The following is an 18,696-nucleotide window of genomic DNA, read 5'->3' as shown; positions in this document are numbered from 1 at the left end:
ATCATCAGAATACTTGAAGAGGAAACTTTTAGGACCCAATTAGGCAACATCCAAAGCAGTGCCTCGTGAGAAGCAGTCTCATGGCTCCATTCTCTGCTTCAATGACCTGCAGGTCTGGCTCCCGTTAGCAGCAATTGAACAAGATGCTTCTTTGTGTTTCCATTAATTCCATGTCAAGGCCCAGTGCAAAACATTTCTTTTCTTTTTAAATATTTCCTTGGAAACATGAAGTTTGGGGAATAGGGAAAGGTTTTCTTGCCCTGGTCTCCTGGGTTCTCTACTCTATCATGCTTTCATGAAACACTGGTCAAATCCAAAGAGTAATCCAAAGGAGTCCCTTTGGTAATCGAACTTACAACGAATGGTTTAGAAAGAAGAAATTTCTTCCTGGATTACCTTTTGAGAAGCTAGATGCTTTACTGTTTGCCTTATACAGAATATGAAAATGCCAATGGCTTAGCGGTGTGCAAATATGTTGAACCCAGTAATCTTGAGTAAAATTTCAATCAATAATAAAGGTATGGGTTATGTTTTATCCCAAAAGAAAATCCAGGTATAAACATCAAATCACAGTTATGCACATTTTGACCAGTGGTTCATACTCAAAAGTAAAATAGAGTAATCAATATATTCTCAGGGTTGTTTTTGAAAATCTAAACTATGTCTCAGTAGCAATTCATTGATTATCTCTGACGTCCTATAGATAGTATTGACATGTTTTGGAGATCTATCTGTAAGCTAACTTAGTTCAAAGGAGATTATGAAATATACTTAAATCTGCTTCAGGTGACTTGGGTTTTAGGTAATTCACAGGTTAACAGTTTGTTTATATTTCCTCTTATTTATGTTTCTTATAAGTAGCTCTCATAAGGCATTCTCAACATGAGCAGCCCTGTTATGGCAAAATATCAATTTATAAGATTGCTTGGAGAATGAGTGTGGTTTCCCATTAAGGGTTTCGGAGTTGGAGGGGTTAACTCAATTTGCCTCCACAACCTCATTATTTTCTTGGTGTCTAAAATGTCTAAATTTCTGCATCTACCAAGGTTAATACAGTATACAGAATAAAAGGCCAGATTTCTTTGATAAGCAGGGAGATCTCCATCTGAAAATTGATCAGTGCCTAGTCCGGTATCTGGCCAACAGTAGGCACCCATAAAATTTCAACATATAAATGATTCATTGTCCAGACGAAAAACAGACATGGAGAAGGTAGAAAGACTGTGTGTAACTAATTTGTTATCTGATCTAGGACATGCATTGAAAGCATACTTCTTTTCTTTTACTCACTGATGTGACCTTGCTTAAGTAAATTTCCCACTTTGTCTTACTAATGCAAGGTAATAGAAGTTTCCAGATGAGTTTGTCTGTCCCTGGTTTGAGCTTCTGCTGTGTGATTGATGACTGTTCGTCACCAACAAGGCAGTGATTCCTAACTCTAGCGCGTTTGCTTTTGTTCTAGCTATTGTCCAAGGAGACACCTTAGAAGATATATATAATCAATGCAAGCTTGTTATTGAAGAGCAATCTGGGCCTTTCATCTGGATTCCCTCAAAGGAAAAGTTATAAATTAGCTACTGCACCTCCGACAATGACAGAAGAGCATTTAGAAGAACAAAATATATATAATATACTACTTGGAGGCTTTTATGTTTTTGTTGCATTTATGTTTTTGCAGTCAATGTGAATTCTTATGAATGTACAACACAAACTGTGTGAAGCCATGAAGGAAACGGAGGGGCCACAGGGTGGGACAGAAAAGACATTGCAGTATGCAGGAAGGCTTTGGTTTGCTCAAAGTGCCAGGTATAGGGATGAACCTCTGACGGGCTTTCTGCCCAAGAGATGGGCAGCCTCCTCACCCCAGCAGATGTCCAGAGCTGATTTAGCTGCTGAGCTCTCTGTGTTTTTTGCTTTAAAGAAAAGTTGCCAGCACTTGAACTTCACCAACCTTCCCATTACCCACATCTGTAATTGGTACACTTCGAATTTTATAACTATGCACACTCTTTGATTTCTTAACGAACAAAAGAAAGAAGGAAGGAAAAAGGAAAGGAGTCCCTTTGGAGACGGCATAATAGCAGGGAAGGATAAGTGTGTAGTTTCTTTGACATCTACAAAGATGAGCATTTCATAAAATTCACAAGTGTATGGAGGACTGAACCTCACTGAAAGGAGGGGATTCCACCTGAGGTTAGCTTTATGATTGTTTGTTGTCTATTTTGCCATTTATAAACTGAAAGAAGGCACTAAAGATGAGAATAATTTATACAATAAAAATATATTAAATGTATAGAAACGAATTTCTATAGGTTAAAAAAGTTTTGTGAAATATTTTGTAAAGACTAATTGAAAGACTAAATGAATGCACTATCAGCAGATGATCAAATTCAAGAACTGAAAGTTGCACTCTCCCTTTTGTTGCCAATGATACATTAAGAGCATCTGAGTTCCTCCCAAAGTCTGACCAAGACTTCTCCCTCACTTACCTCCCATGATCTCCCTTCCATATTAGTGACACACTCTCATGGAGCACATCCCTTATGAGTTGCCCTCATGGGTATATTTGGAAGACATTTGGTTAATGCATCTCTAAGCTGATGGCTTTCAGAGACAAACTCATGCAAATGATCTAAAGAGAAGTTTTTGCTTTTATCGTTTTAAACAACCTGGGCCTGCCATGCAAAGAGTTGAATAACTGTTCCTAGTTACTTACATGCAATTCTCAAAGGATCATTTAGTATGTTAGCCAACCATGAGTAATTAGGACTTTTTTTTTTTTTTGTCTGTTTCACAAGTAACTGAGGGTTTTTGTAACAGCCAGAGATGGTATCGAGCCATGGAAAGATCTGTTCCAAGAAGCACTGTTTCTTTGAGGAAGAGAGAAATACCTGGTTGGGGGGTGAGGGGTGCAGACTTTTGTTTCCGTGTACAGGGCAAAGAGAACCACAAGGAAAGACAATTAACAACTTTGAGCTCAACCAATTGAACTGCCTTTTTCGGGGGCTGCACCTGGACCAAGTTTATTTTTTAGCAATTATAATAATGATGATTTAAGAAAAAAAAAACCTCCCGAAGCCTATATCCCACTTTAGAGCTGATGATGACATCAGTGTTGCTTGTGCCCACGGTGTTTAGAGAGAGACTTTTTGGTGATCTCAATAACCACTCAACTCTGGGTTCTATGCATGCCCAGACTAAGCCCCATCGCCTTATTTCTGGGGTACATCCAGACCTGGCAGGGATCCTGCCACACTGTGCAGCAAACCAGCATGCAGGCTGGGATGGGAGAACAAGAGATAGAGCCATCAGCAGTGATGGGGCTTCTTCACAGTAAGAACATCGGAGCTCAGAATGAGGGTCTCTTTCCAAAAACAAGTGTTGCTCATCTTACACTACCATTGTCTGCCTCGCTGCAGTCACTAAAACAAACACAAAAATGCAAAATTATGCACCTACCTATAGTCTTGAGGCTGCCTTTGCCAATGGAAGGGCTAGCAATGCATTTTCCCTCTGATGAAAGTTAAATTTTTGGAGACTTCCTTAGAGTGCTCAAAATGTTTAAAGATATGTCCGTGGCTGCAATTCGCCAGTTTCAGGTCAAGGCCTAGTTTCATCAATATTGCTGCCAGAAGTTTCTGCCACCAGAATGCCATTCCTGATCCCAGCTCTATTTTTAGGCCACCATAATAACTTCTTTGGTTTCTCAACTGAGCATGCAACCATTTATTTAAAGGACTGTCCTTAATGAGTAGATGTTTCCGCGGGTCGTGTGATGTGCTTTCCATTTAATATTAAGTATTGCTGTGGCTGAGTACAATCAAATTGAACCACCAACCCTTGGTTTTGTAGTAATATAATTATTTATTTTCCTAGTGTAGATGCTTCCAGATTAGAATTGGCATTTGCACTGATTTTTTTATGTAGATTTATATAAATATATATATACATATATATTTGCTTGAAGAATCACCAAGCAAATTGGTGAGAGGGTCTTTTCCTATAGAATTTACACCTCCATTTGTTGTGTTGTCTTGCGCTTCCCAATGTTGAGGTCTCGAAGGCTCCAAAGAACTGGTGTATTTTGCAGCAAATCTGATGATTGTATGGATATGGCAGGAAAGTTACCCAGATTACATCTGGTGCAAATGCACTTGGAGCCTGGGGCCAGACCGGTGCTAACACTGCAAACTTTGTCCGGAGCTCTCTCCAATCTGAAGGCTTGCTGGGGGCGCAATGTCACCTTCACATGCTGGGCCCTTTCGGAAAAGTGCCAGATCGTGTCACTGGTGCTATTTTTCATGCTCTGGTACAATGTGTAGCACCACGGGGGTCTCAGCCTTACCAAAATCGAAATCACATTTGTCAGCGAATTGCAGGGGCATTTGTTTTTTGCTCTCCTCCCACGGGATCTGTTGGCCATTTCTTTGCCGGCCTCTTCCCCACCCCCACCCCCACTGCCCCAAGTTCATGGCTTGGCTCCACCTGCTCAGTGAGCCCATTTTTATGGAAGCCAAAGCCGAAGCCTAAGCCGCACTCAGGTGCCTGTGAGCTGTCTTAGATCCTACTGCCAGCCCTTCCAGACTCTGAGCCAGGGAAAAGCTCTCCACTCCTATGGCTCTCGCCTCTGGTTTTCCCTCATTCCTTTCCTCTGCTCTCCTCCTTCCATTTCTGTCTCATTCCTTCTCTCTTTGTGTGCACCTCTCCTTTTCTCCTACTGACCTGTCTTCCCCAAGAGCTGCCTTTCTTCTGCAGTCTCTTGTTACTCCCTCCCCTTCACTCTCCTATCTCTCTACCTCCTTTAGTCTCTCTTCCCCCTTCTCATTCCCCTTTCCCCTGCTTTCCTGTCTTTTGTCTTCTTCTCCCACCTCTGAGTATCTTCTCACCCATACTCTGCTCCATAATTTTTCTGTCCTATAAGGGCTCATGGCTGATTCGGACAGCAAGTCCATACACTGGACCGATGACACAATTCCTGTGGGTCACCGTTTCACTTGCACAGCCCAGAAAGCAAAGCTGAGCATGAGGTCCTGGACTGGAGCCAGCTCCAGCTCGCCTCACCGAGCCAGCCTGCACCGCTGCCCTGGCAGCGAGGATGCATGCGCTCTGGGCCCTGCGGCACCTGGGTGCCTCTCTGCCTGAAGGCTGCTCCAAAGGGAGCCCACTCCCAGCACCACCCCGTGGCTCTGAGGACAGTTCCTCTCTATAAAGGCAGACTCTGGCCCCAAAATCATTCTGACAGCAAACCTCTTTCTTCTCATTGAAGCCATGCCATCGCCTTGGTTTGGAGAGAGACATTTTTTTCCCTCTCATAAGCTTTTTTTTCCCCCCCATTTTCATGTGAAGCCCCCTCTGCTTTTCAGCTGGTGATTGCTCTGGTGAGATCGAATGGACTCGCTGGTGAAATAACATCTCTTTTTTTCCTGTCTTGGTCCTGCCTAAATTCCTACAAAAGTATTCAAGTCAAGGACTCAGGCTAGTTCCTAAGCTAATCGTGGTAATTTGTCACTCCTAGGGGGAGAAGGGGACATTTCTCTGAAAGCATGTGGAGTGACATACTGACAACTGATTTGCCAGAGATCTCCCTACAGAATTCTGTGGATATGCATTTTACTTCTGTGTATGTATGGTCTATGTGGTATGTATATCGCGTAATATACATACTATACTGGGTATGAATGAATATGGATGGAAACCCACACACACACTCCAGTCTGTAAATATCCTTCCTCACTGAAAACTGTGCTTTGGAAATCATTTCTTGTACAGCTGTGCAGTTTCTTGTAGCAGCTGAGGACAAGCTAAGACAGGTGGATGATTTTGATAAAGATCACCTAAAAGAATACAGAATCTCCCTAGCAACTCATGAGGACAGACAACCCAATGGCAAGGTTGACTCCCAATGGGATGGCAAACTTTTCTTCTCTCCTTTTTGAATTTGTGTTTCCTAAGTGTGTCTTAAATTCTGAGTGCACCAGGCTGTACCCGTTAGATCCTTTCAATATGACAGTTTTGTGCTTCTCTCTGACAGGACGTTTCTCCATCGAGCTGTAGTGCAGGATGGGAGGGAGGGGGAAATACTCCTTGCCTGGGCTGGAGTTTACAGAGACACTGCACAGCTTACACTCCTGTTAAGTGTAAATATTCGACACTTCCATTCCATTTGTGTAAAAAATAAAGCACACACAATTATAAAATCAAGATGTATATTTCATACTCAGTGTGTCTGTGCATATTTATTGCGTTTCTAGTTGTCAGCGGTGGCCCCCTTGTAAAATGCTTGATAGAGTGTTTATAAACATGTCATGGTTTTATTATGAGATATAAATATTAAAACATTTTATACTTTATAGCAAATTATTTTCTCCCAAAGCATAATTTGTCTTGCTTCATGAAGTAAAGAATCATCCATTTCTATTTTTACCAAAGTGATCTGATTTCAGAGCTAAAGTATAGTTAGCAGAGGTTTGCTCTGAAAAACGCGGGCACTGCTAAGAGGAGCTAAAGTGATATTTTTACATATTTTTAAATATTTGGTTGCTATCTGGCCTGCTTTTCATCAGGATCTGGCCAAGAGTGAACAATGTGTTACAAGACAGGTTTTTTAAAGACTCTCACTTCTATGTGGAAAAAAAATCCATTCCCCAGTTTCAAAACTGTGAGATTCCAGAAGATACTAAGAATAGAAAAAAATTTTTTTCTTATTTAATACTTACAATGCGAAGAAAGGCACAAATTGGAGAGAAGATGTCATTATTCATGTACCCTGGGCCACAAAATATACCAGCTCCAGAGATCTGAACATGCCAAAAATGTCAGGTTTAAGAACCTGAATCTGCCAGATAATATTCTCAATTCTTCCTGCTAGGTTAAGCATATGTCCTGTCATATTGACATTCCGACAGCACAGGTCTGACAGCTAGAGGACCAAAACAAATTCCTCCTGTGGAAGGAGTGGAATTTGGCCCCTAAAGCAATTACTGGGGAGTATGTTTTGATCCACAATAAACTATCACATAATTGGGTCAGTCATTTGGGAAACCAGACTTGACCACACCATCCATACCATCATGGGGCCCACAGGAGTTTCCACCAGGTGTCCTGTCCCTGGCCCTTGGGGCTTGGCAGCAGTGAGCAGAGATAACATTATAAGACATTGACTGGGGGCACTGGGGTGACTCAGTTGGTTAAGCATCTGCCTTGGGTTCGGGTCATGATCCCAGGATCCTAGGATTGAGGCCCGTGTTGGGCTCCCTGCTCAGCAGGGGATCTGCTTCTCCCTCTGCCTCTCCTGCTCCCTTTGCTTATACTCTCTCACACTGTGTCAGATAAATAATTTTTTCAAAAAAAAATAAAAATAATAGATTCAAAAAAAAAAAAGAAGGCATTAACTGAGGCTGCAAGTCCAATACAGGTGTCAACTTTCAACAACATTCCATTTTTAACATTTACACAGTCTCCCAGGCTTAGTATTAATGATAGCACTACACAAAACCCAGATTCACTCCAATAATGGGTATGTTTATTCAGGGTGGGGGAAGCTAGAGGAGGTTTTGGCTTCTTGTTTCCCTATTTACCTTCCATGTAACTAACTACTTCAAAAACATGGAGTCTAGAAGTCTCAAAAACTAGAAGAAGTGGATTGCACACCTCTGAACCTCAGAGGGTCTTGCTACAAGCCTACAGTCTTTGTAGATATTCTGAGACTAAAACATCTAGTGACAGACTGTAAAAGCCTGAGTGGGGAACAAAGCTAAGGAACATCCATAGAGGGGACACCAGCTTTCCCAGCACCACCAGACCCAGTGTCCCTGAAGTTGTCAGGCCACGATGTCATTTATGGGTCAGGACTGCCAGGTCTCATAACCCCACTAGCTGCTCTCTGTTCCCTCTTGGACATCTCAAAAGGCATGACTGCTATCATGACACTGATCCCCACCCCTTTCTAATGTTATGGCCTGTGTCAAGTCCATACTTTCTCCCCAGTTCCCCTCAGCACAGCTGGAGCAAAACTAGAACTCTTTGATTACTCTTTAAATGTAAAATCACCTTAGATGCAGATTCTGATGTAGTAGATGTGAGAAGGAGTCAAGAGCCTACATTTCTAACAAGCTCCCAGGTGACATTAATGCTGGAGTGGCCAAGCTATAAGTGTTTTTCAAACTGCTACTTATCACCACCAGTATGTCATAAGCCAGCACTTTTTTTAAGTTAAATAGAAATTAGAGTGTCTCACAGGTAGTAAGGATACATACTGTTTCATAATAGCAGACTCAAAAATACAGAGAACAAACTAGTGGTTGCCAGAGGGGAGGGAGATGAGGGGAGATGCAAAAGAGATGAGGAGGATCAAGAAGCACAAACTTCCAGCTAGAAAACAAAGAAGCCACAGGGATGAAAAGTATAGCATAGGGAAGATAGTCAATAATATTGTAATAACTTTGTATGGTGACCAATAGCAACTATACTTACCATGGTGAGCATTTCATAACGTATATAATTGTCACATCACTAATTGTACACCTGAAACTAAGATAATATTATATGTCAATTATATTTCAATTTTAAAAAATTCAAATAGCATATTAATATCAAAAAAAGAAGAAGAGGAAAAACATTCTGGTGGAGGCACGTAACAGCTCTCTGCAAATACCCACAAGGGTTTTCAAACTTGGGAGAGTGGAGGTTCTGAGGATGTAAATAACAGCTCATCCTGATATCTAAGCCTTAGAGCTGGCTGAACAAATGGAGGCAATGTGCCTCCTGCAAATATAAATATTCAACAGCCAGACTAGGACCCCAAAATTACCTCCAGAAAGAATTAATAAGATAAATAAACCATTAGCCAGCCTTATTAAAAACAAAGAGAAAAGACTCAAATTAATAAAATCACGAAGGAAAAAAGAGAGATCACCACCAATACCAAGGAAATACAAACTATTTTATCCTATTTTTTTAAGATTTCATTTATTTATTCATGAGAGACATACAGAGAGAGAGAGAGAGAAGCAGAGACATAGGCAGAGGGAGAAGCAGGCTCCATGCAGGGAGCCTGACGTGGGACTCGATCCTGGGACTCCAGGATCACACCCTGGGCCCAAGGCAGGTGCTAAGCCGCTGAGCCACCCAGGGATCCCCTAAGCGATTTTAAAAACTTATTATGAGCAGCTATACGCCAGTAAATTAGGCATTCTAGAAGAAATGAACACATTTCTGGAAAACCACAGACTACCAAAACTGGAACAGAAAGAAATAGAAAACTTGAACAGGCTGATAGCCAGGGAGGAAATTGAAGCAGTCATCAAAACCTCCCAAGACACAAAAGTCCAGGGCCAGAAAGCTTCCCAGGGGAATTCTATCAAACATTTAAAGAAGAAACCATACCTATCCTACTAAATCTGTTCAGAAAGACAGAAAGGGATGGAATACTTCCAAACTTGTTCTATGAGGCCAGCATCACCTTAATTCCAAAACCAGACAAAGACTCCACCAAAAAGGAGAATTATAGACCAATATCCCTGATGAACACAAATGCAAAAATTCTCAACACGATACTACCCAATAGGATCCAACAATACATTAAGAAGATTATTCACCATGACCAAGTGGGATTTATTCCCAGGATGCAAGGGTGGTTCAACACTCATAAGCAATCAATGTGATTGATCATATCAACAAGAGAAAAAGCAAGAGCCATAGGATCCTCTCAATAGATGCAGAGAAAGCATTTGACAAAATACAGCATCCATTCCTGATCAAAACTCTGAAGAGTGTAGGGATAGAGGGAACATTCCTCAGCATCTTAAAAGCCATCTACGAAAAGCCCACAGCAAATATCATTCTCAATGGGGAAACACTGGGAGCCTTTCCCCTGAGATCAGGAACACGACACAAGGATGTCTACTCTCACCACTGCTAGTCAACATAGTATTACAAGTCCTAGCCTCAGCAATCAGGCAAGAAAAATAAATTAAAGGCATTCAAATTGGCAAAGAAGTAGTAAACTCTCCTTCTTCACAGATGACATGATACTGTACATAGAAAACCCAAAGCCTCCACCCCAAGATTGCTAGAACTCCTACCGCAATTCGGCAGTGTGGCGGGATACAAAATCAATGCCCAGAAGTCAGTGGCATTTCTATACACTGAGACTGAAGAAAGTGAATTTAAGGAGTCAATCCCATTTACAATTGCACCCAAAAGGATAAGATACCTAGGAATAAACCTAACCAAAGAGGTAAAGGATCTATACCCTCAAAACTACAGAACACTTCTGAAAGAAATTGAGGAAGACACAAAGAGATGGAAAACTATTCCATGCTCATGGATTGGCAGAATTAATATTGTGAAAATGTCAATGCTACCCAGGGCAATTTATACATTTAATGCAATCCCTATCAAAATACCATGCACTTTCTTCAGAGAGTTGGAACAAAACATCTTAAGATTTGTGTGGAATCATAAAAGACCCTGAATACCCAGGGGAATATTAAAAAAGAAAACCAGAGCTGGGGGCATCACAATGCCAGATTTCAGGCTGTACTACAAAGCTGTGGTCATCAAGACAGTGTGCTACTGGCACAAAAACAGACACATAGATCAATGGAACAGAATTGGACATCCACATGCAGAAGAATGAAACTAGACCATTCTCTTACACCATACACAAAGATAAACTCAAAATGGATGAAATATCTAAATGTGAGACAAGAATCCATCAAAATCCTAGAGGACAACACAGGCAACACCCTTTTTGAACTTGGCCACAGCAGCTCCTTGCAAGATACATCTATGAAGGCAAGGGAAACAAAAGCAAAAATAAATTATTGGGACTTCATCAAGATAAAAAGCTTCTGCACAGCAAAAGAAACAGTCAACAAAACTAAAAGACAACCTACAGAATGGAAGAAGATATTTGCAAATGACCTATCAGATAAAGGGCTAGTCTCCACAATCTATAGAGAACTTATTAAGCTCAACAGCAAGGAAACAAACAAACCAATAATGAAATGGGCAAAAGACATGAAAAGAAATCTCACAGAGGAAGACATAGACATGGCCAACAAGCACATGAGAAAATGCTCCGCCTCACTTGCCATCAGGGAAATACAAATCAAAACCACAATGAGATACCACCTCACACCAGTGAGAATGGGGAAAATTAACAAGGCAGGAAACAACAAATGTTGGAGAGGATGCGGAGAAAAGGGAACCCTCCTGCACTGTAGGTGGGAATGTGAACTGGTGCAGCCACTCTGGAAAACTGTGTGGAGGTTCCTCAAAGAGTTAAAAATAGATCTGCCCTACGACCCAGCAATTGCACTGCTGGGGATTTACCCCAAAGATACAGATGCAGTGAAACACAGGGACACCTGCACCCCGATGTTTCTAGCAGCAATGGCCACAATAGCCAAACTGTGGAAGGAGCCTCGGTGTCCATCGACAGATGAATGGATAAAGAAGGTGTGGTCTATGTATACAATGGAATATTCCTCAGCCATTAGAAACAACAAATACCCACCATTTGCTTCGACGTGGATGGAACTGGAGGGTATAATACTGAGTGAAATAAGTCAATCAGAGAAGGACAAACATTATATGGTCTCATTCATTTGGGGAATATAAAAATTAGTGAAAGGGAATAAAGGGGAAAAAATGAGTGGGAAATATCAGTGAGGGGGACAGAACAAGAGAGATTCCTAACTCTGGGAAACAAACAAAGGGTAGTGGAAAGGGAGGTGGGCGGGGGGTTGGGGTGACTGGGTGATGGGCACTGAGGGGGGGACTTGACAGGATGAGCACTGGGTGTTATGCTATATGTTGGCAAATTGAACTCCAATAAAAGAATATTTTAAAAAGTACCTTCAACTCTGAGTCACTTCAGTTTTAAAGATATTTCCACTTTCACTTCATTCATTCTCCTATTGATGGGACTTGCACAGAGCAGAATAGTAGAATCCTGACACTTGCATTATGCATAGTAAATTATTAATAAATATGTGTTGAATACTGCAAAAAAAAAAAATATGGGGCAGTCGGTGGCTCAGCGGTTTAGCACCATCTTCGGCCCAGGTCGTGGTCCTGGAGACCTGGGATCAAGTTCCACGTCGGGCTCCCTGCATGGAGCCTGCTTCTCCCTCTGCCTGTGTCTGTACCTGTCTCTCTCTCTGTGTCTCTCATGAAGAAATAAATGAAATTTAAAAAAACATATATGGCTTCATGTTGTTTGTGGCAGGTGTAAAAATGTATTTCTCACTGTAGCTCAGAGTCACAGTTTGAGAAACAGTGCCCTGACCTGTATTCAGCCAATTCCCAGGAACTTTCTCTCCTGAAGACAGCGTGCCACTGCTGAGAACGGCAAAATAATATTTAACTAAGTCTGGCTTCAAACCCATAGTCCTTTTCCTTAACAAGTGGTGGTTTAATGTTGACTATTTAAAATTCTTCAGAGTATAAAGTTATAGTAGGAATGTATGTCCTGTTTTAAATTTGGGTCAATAAACATTAAAATTTGGAGTATTTAAGCCAACATTTCATGCAAAGAAAGGCTAGCAGTTTTTACTTTTAAAGGCCCTACAGGGAAAATATTTGCAAAGGAGCTGGCATTTTGTATTATCTATCTAGTTGTCATTCCTGATACTTTTGGCCAACAAACAATAAGTACCTGGTTGGAACCAGATTCTATTTAGATGCTGGAATAAAAACACAAATGTGTAGGGCATAGCCTGTGTTCTAAAGGAATGTAAACCAAGAAGCTGAGACATTTAAAAAAAAAAAAAAAGCTAATAGGAACAGAGAAGCTTTAAAACAGACCAGTGAGTGCATCAAGAGTGACCTTGAGGGATCCCTGGGTGGCGCAGCGGTTTGGCGCCTGCTTTTGGCCCAGAGCGCGATCCTGGAGACCCGGGATCGAATCCCACGTCGGGCTCCTGGTGCATGGAGCCTGCTTCTCCCTCTGCCTGTGTCTCTGCCTCTCTCTCTCTCTCTCTGTGACTATCATAAATAAATAAAAATTCAAAAAAAAAAAAAGAGTGACCTTGACATCTAGAAGTCAGACATACACCTGCTAAGGATTTGCCCAATTTCTCACACCCTGGGAAGAATCTGTATAGCAAAACTGAGTCTCTTCTGACATTGCTGAATCTGTTAACCCCCATATCTCAACCTGCAGTGTAAGCCCCACACGTTTCTTTAATTGCAATGCAAGTGCCTGACTTTACGGTTTTTAGATTGCCAGGGCAGCCATTTCACAGACAGCTGTCTCCAATAAACACATGATCAGCTACAAGACTAGATAAAGAGCCAGGTCCGACCCCTCAATTTCCTTTGTTTGAGAGCTCACCCCTTGTCTTAGATAGCTGACCTTTCGATGAACTGTGTTTCCCTTCTGGAGCTTTAATTTATGCTCTTATGTTTTAAATATATCAGTAAAGAGTGAGCTTGCAGAACTCTAGGCACCCACCCCTACTACCTCCCTTCTCACAATCTTCCGGTGCACCCACCCCCTCCACCTGCGTGTTGCACCCTCCAGGTTAGATGAGTATTAAATCTTGTCCCTTTCGGGATCCCTGAGTGGCTCAGGGGTTTAGTGCTGCCTTTAGCCCAGGGCCTGATCCTGGGGCTCTGGGTCCCACATCGGGCTCCCTGCATGGAGACTGCTTCTCCCTCTGACTGTGTCTCTGCCTCTCTCTGTGTATCTCATGAATAAATAAATAAATCTTGGGATCCCTGGGTGGCTCAGCGGTTTGGCGCCTGCCTTTGGCCCAGGGCGCAATCCTGGAGACCCGGGATCGAATCCCACTTCGGGCTCCTGGTGCATGGAGCCTGCTTCTCCCTCTGCCTCTCTCTTTCTCTCTGTGTGACTATCATAAATAAATAAATAAATAAATAAATAAAAAATAAATAAATAAAAAATAAATAATAAATAAATAAATAAATAAATAAATAAATAAATAAATAAATAAACCCTGATGGTTATTGTTGAAGGTATCTTGCAATCATAATAAGAACCACAAGGACCATTCTGACATTGGTTTAGAAAAGGCAATGTCCGTGGAGGTTCTCTGTGGGCCAGGTGAAGAGCTTGTTGGAAATACAGAATTTTAGGTGCTATCCTAGACCTATTGAATGAGAATCTGCATTTTGACGAGATTCCCCAGTGGTTCCATGCAGGTTAAAGTGTAAGAGGTACTAGTCTACAAAACTGAATCAACTGTGAAGAAAAGAGCATTGGAAGGAAAAAAAATTCATTATAATCAAGGAAGTGAGTTACTAACTACAATGGTAAAAACAAAAACTCAAATAGCAGAAAAGGAGAATTGAGCTATCTCTTGGAATAAGCAAATATCTTGGTGGCATCCTCCTTAACCATAGGAAACCAGCTAGTCTCTTACTACTCCAGTGTGGAGGGGGGGATTGCAAAAGTCATACATACAAAATACTTGATCCATGTTTAAATGCAGAACTGATTATCTCCACTGAACCAACTGAAGAGTCAATCCTTGGCATGAGCCTCTCAGGAGAGCAAAGTGACAATCCAACATGACAGGTAAAAACACTGACTTGAGAGCAACAGACCCAGGTTCAAATTCTGACTTCATTCTTTACTGGCTGTGTGACCTTTGACAAGGGCCTTCAAATGCTTTCACTGAAACCTGATGATAATAGCATCTGCTGTGAGGAGAAAATTAAGTGCCTGGAAATCACCTGGCATGGCTCATTATTGTGTTAATTCACTGATCCTCAGGCATTGTGAAAGAGACCAGGCCACTTGCCATTTTAGAGGTGAATAATTAGGACTTAGGGAAGGGGGGAGTGTCCCCCAGATTCGCATGCTGGCAGCAGTGCTGGGTCTCAAGTTCAGGCTTCAGGTTCCCTAGTTCGGTGTCCATCATGGCTACACCAGACAGGCTCTGTGACTGTTAATTAAGGATCTGATTTGGAGCAGTGATTACCAGAAGGCCAGCCCAATGGACAAGCATCTGCCATCTGCCTCCTAACTGGGTAAACCTTCTCCGTGTCAGGAATGAGTCACTTTGTCAAAAGGCAAAGATGTTATCAGAAAAGGACCTCTCAGCAAGAATGAATGGGGGAATTAGCTTATCAAAGGATTTGACCAGGACTGAGGGACAAAAAGTAAGAAAAGGAAGGCTTCTAAGAGTGGATGAATTAGGGGTGCCTGGGTGGCTCAGTCAGTTAAGTGTCTACCTTCAGCTCAGGTCATGATCCCAGGATTCTGGGATCAAGCCCCATATGGGGCTTCCTGCTCAGCTGGGAGCTTGCTTTTCCCTCTACCCTCCTCATGCTTATGTTGTCTCTCTCTCTCTCTTGTTCAAGTAAGTAAATAAACCCTTTTAAAAAGCAGTGGATGAACTACTTTTTTTTTAATGAACTATTCTTAATGTGAAGCTGCATTGTATCTGACCCTATGCGATGAGGACCAGTAGGAGTGGGGAGTAGAGGGAAGAGAGGAAGGGAAGAGAAAGAAGCTGTCAAGACCCTCCCCCACCCCCATGCTAGGCACAGAACTTCTTTTCATCGTTGCCACAACTTTGTGACAAAGGCATTATCACCCCCATACAGTAAATAAACAGGCTTGAAGAATTAAAGCAACATACTCAGTTGTGACCTGAGAGAAAAACCTGAACCCTGTTTTTCCCACCAGGCCACATGTTGCAATGCCAGTCACTTTTAAATAAACTCTCTACTTTAGAAGAGTTTTAGGGGCACCTTGTGGCTCAGTCAGTTGGGCATCTGACTCTTGATTTCAGCTCAGGTCATGACCTCAGAGTCATGGGATGGAGCCGTGCTTCAGGCTCCATACTCTCTGGGGAATCTGCTTGAGATTCTCTCCCTCTGCCCTCACCCTCTCTCTCTATCTCTCTCTCTTTCAAATCTTTAAAACAAAAAAAGAAGAGTTTTAATTTATAGGAAAAGTACAAAAATAGTGCAGAGGGTTCCCATATATCCACCAACCAGTTTCTTCTAGTTGCTAACTAGTCCTGATTAATTGAAGCAATGTTTGTAATATATTATTAACTAAATCCATACTTTATTCAGATTTCCTTAGTTTTTACATTTCTCCTCCTGAATTCCGATCAAGATGCTGTATTACATTTAGTCATCATGTCCCCTTAGTCCTCTAGGTTGTGACAGTTTCTTAGACTCCCCTTGTTTTTGATGACCTGGACAGTGTAGAGGAGTACTGGTCAGGGATTTTATAAAATGTCCCTCACTTGGGATCTGTATTCTCTCACTTGGAAGATGTTTTCTCATGATTAGACTGGGGTTATGTGTTTGGGAAAGGAAAACCACAGAGCTCAGGTGCCATTCTCATCACATCATATCAAGGGTACATGACTTAATCATGGTTATATTAACCATGTTCACCCAGATCAGGTACTCTTTTTCAAGTTTTTCTCAATAAAGTTACCTTTATCCCCCTGTTCATTCTATATTCTCTGGAAGGAAGTCACTGCACAGTCCACCCTTAAATTGTAGGGTATTATGCTTCAAGTCCTTGAGGACAAAGTAGCACGGGAGATTTGTCTCTTCTTTTCCATTTATTTATTCAATAATTTGTATCAACAGGGATTTATGAATATTTTATAACTTGGGGTATAGTTCAATAATTATTTTGTTACTCCAATTATTTCAGCTTTGGCCATTGAGAGTTCGCTCTTTCATTTGGCTCCTGTGATCCTTTGACATATCCCCATTCCTGTGGGTTTTATTTTTAATTTTGAACTCTTCTTTACTTTCTGGCTCTATAAGAGGCTCAGGCTCATTTTGTATATTTGTTGCCTGAATCCTAAAATGAGCCGTTTTTCCAAGGCACCCTGGTTCCTTTTATTGGAGAATAATATTAGAAACTGAGATCTTGGAGCTAAATGTGCTCACAGCTACTAGGGTGTCATTTCTCAGGCTGGCAGAGCAAGGGAATAAATGTGTGTATATTGTGTGTATATTGTAATATACACATACCTACAATATTTCTAAATGTAACCATCTGTATCTATATTAAGCTAAGCATGAGTTCATACTGATGTCTCCATTCTTACCCATTACCACATGGATTGTTCCAACCTTCTCCCCTTGCTTGTCTATAAACTCCCACTCCAACAGTGAGAAGCCTAATGCTAGGCACTTTTCATCTCTTTATTCATTCTGACTAGCTGATCCAGGGGGGGACCCTATGCTCAGGAAAGTCCTGAAGAACCTTCTAATCTCTCACATTGTGAGGGTTTTTGGGTTGGTTGTTTATTGTTGTTTTGTTTGTCCCTTGATTATCTCAGGCTCCTGCTACTTCTTTCCAAACTGCATGATAGGATTTCTCACATCCAAAGCATGGAAAAATAGAGAGTAACTAATTTGAAGGGCAACAAATCCTACTTCATATGAGAGAGATCATTTTCAGGCAAAAATCTGAGGGTTCAAATTCTTTATTACTTTTTAATCATTTCATTCTGAACCTTCAACCTGCCTGGTATCCTAATCATGTTTAGGTGAGCCTCGTCAAATACAGTGATTTAACCAATGATCTAGAATTGTCACATCTCTTGCCCCTACTTCCCACAGTCTTGGCAGATGGCACCTGGGTACCAGGGTGTTTGCATTCACTTGATGGCATCATGAGGAGGGGTTAGCTTCTGCTCACCAAATCTGATCTGATCCTCCTGCTCTCACTCTGCCAAGGTGATGGTCCCATCTGTCTCTCTTTATACTCTGGCTCAACTCCCTTTTGGATAATTCTTAGAAAGGTCTTAGCAAAAAAAGGAAAGATGAAATTATCCACAAGCAAATTGTGAATTGTGTATCATGCTGCTTATATAAGTTGAGGTTTTTTAGTCAAAGGTATGAGAGAAAATATTTGGAAAATATTAATGTAGATTTACGTCCACAAAACCTGATCTTCTCCTTAGCCAAACTATTCAGCTTTCTTGGCAGAAGGTGGGGAGTAGGGTTGACAGAAGGGAAATTGGATTCTTAGAGAAAGATATAAAGAAAGAATAGTAATTAGTTACTGACATTTTAAAACAAGGCAAAATGGGTTTGAAAGTCAACATTTCTTTTGTTCTCATTTTACATACCAGCCTGATATAGAATCTTTCCCATGGGTAAATAAGACGGCCTTAAAACCAGGGGCAGAGGGGCACCTCAGTGGCTCAGTTAAGCCTCCGACCCTTTGGCTCAGGTCGTGACCTCAGGGTTGTGAGATCAAGCCCTGCATCAGGCTCTGCACTGACCATGGAGCCTGCTGAAGATTCTCTCTCCCTCTTTCTGCGCCCTGCCCCCTACTTGCTCTCCCAATCTCTCTCTCTCTTTCTCTCTCAATAAAAAGTCTAATCTGTTTCACAGAGGAATAATGTATTTTTAAAAACTAGAGGCAGAAAGGAAAGTATATAAAATAGAAGTAAAAGAGAAGCCCACCCCTTATAATCCAGGGCTGGAAACAGAGAAAAGAAACAGAAGTGAAGGGGTGGACAGTCAGACTGAACCCTGTTCTTCTCCCTGGGCTGAAACCCTGGCAATGTGAAGAGAACAATTAAGACAGAGGGATCCTGGCCCATTCCCTATTTGGAATCCTGGAGGGAAGTCATTTGGTGCACCAGCAACCCCAATATATCCATAAGAACTTGGATTGGCCACATCAAAGTAAAGCTCAAGGTACAGCATAGTCAGAAAGGGTCAACTAAA

General features: G+C 41.6%; 1 protein-coding gene across 33 annotated transcripts in view; it reads left to right on the top strand.

Annotated features, from left to right (window-relative positions):
- Positions 1-6,201, top strand: part of DLG2 (discs large MAGUK scaffold protein 2) — a 1,975,849-nt gene extending 1,969,648 nt beyond the window's left edge. For all 33 annotated transcript variants that reach the window (XM_072794850.1, XM_072794842.1, XM_072794854.1 and 30 more), the window contains one exon: positions 1,463-6,201. In XM_072794850.1, the coding sequence (XP_072650951.1) occupies positions 1,463-1,569 (107 nt within the window). In that variant the 3' untranslated portion in view covers positions 1,570-6,201. The remainder of the gene's footprint in view (positions 1-1,462) is intronic.
- Positions 6,202-18,696: the final 12,495 nt, after the last annotated feature.

This window comes from Canis lupus, chromosome 23 (genome assembly GCF_048164855.1).
Source record: "Canis lupus baileyi chromosome 23, mCanLup2.hap1, whole genome shotgun sequence".
Lineage (NCBI taxonomy): Eukaryota > Metazoa > Chordata > Mammalia > Carnivora > Canidae > Canis > Canis lupus.
The sequence above is the reverse complement of the archived record's forward strand: the minus strand, read 5'-3'. Positions and strand labels throughout refer to the sequence as shown.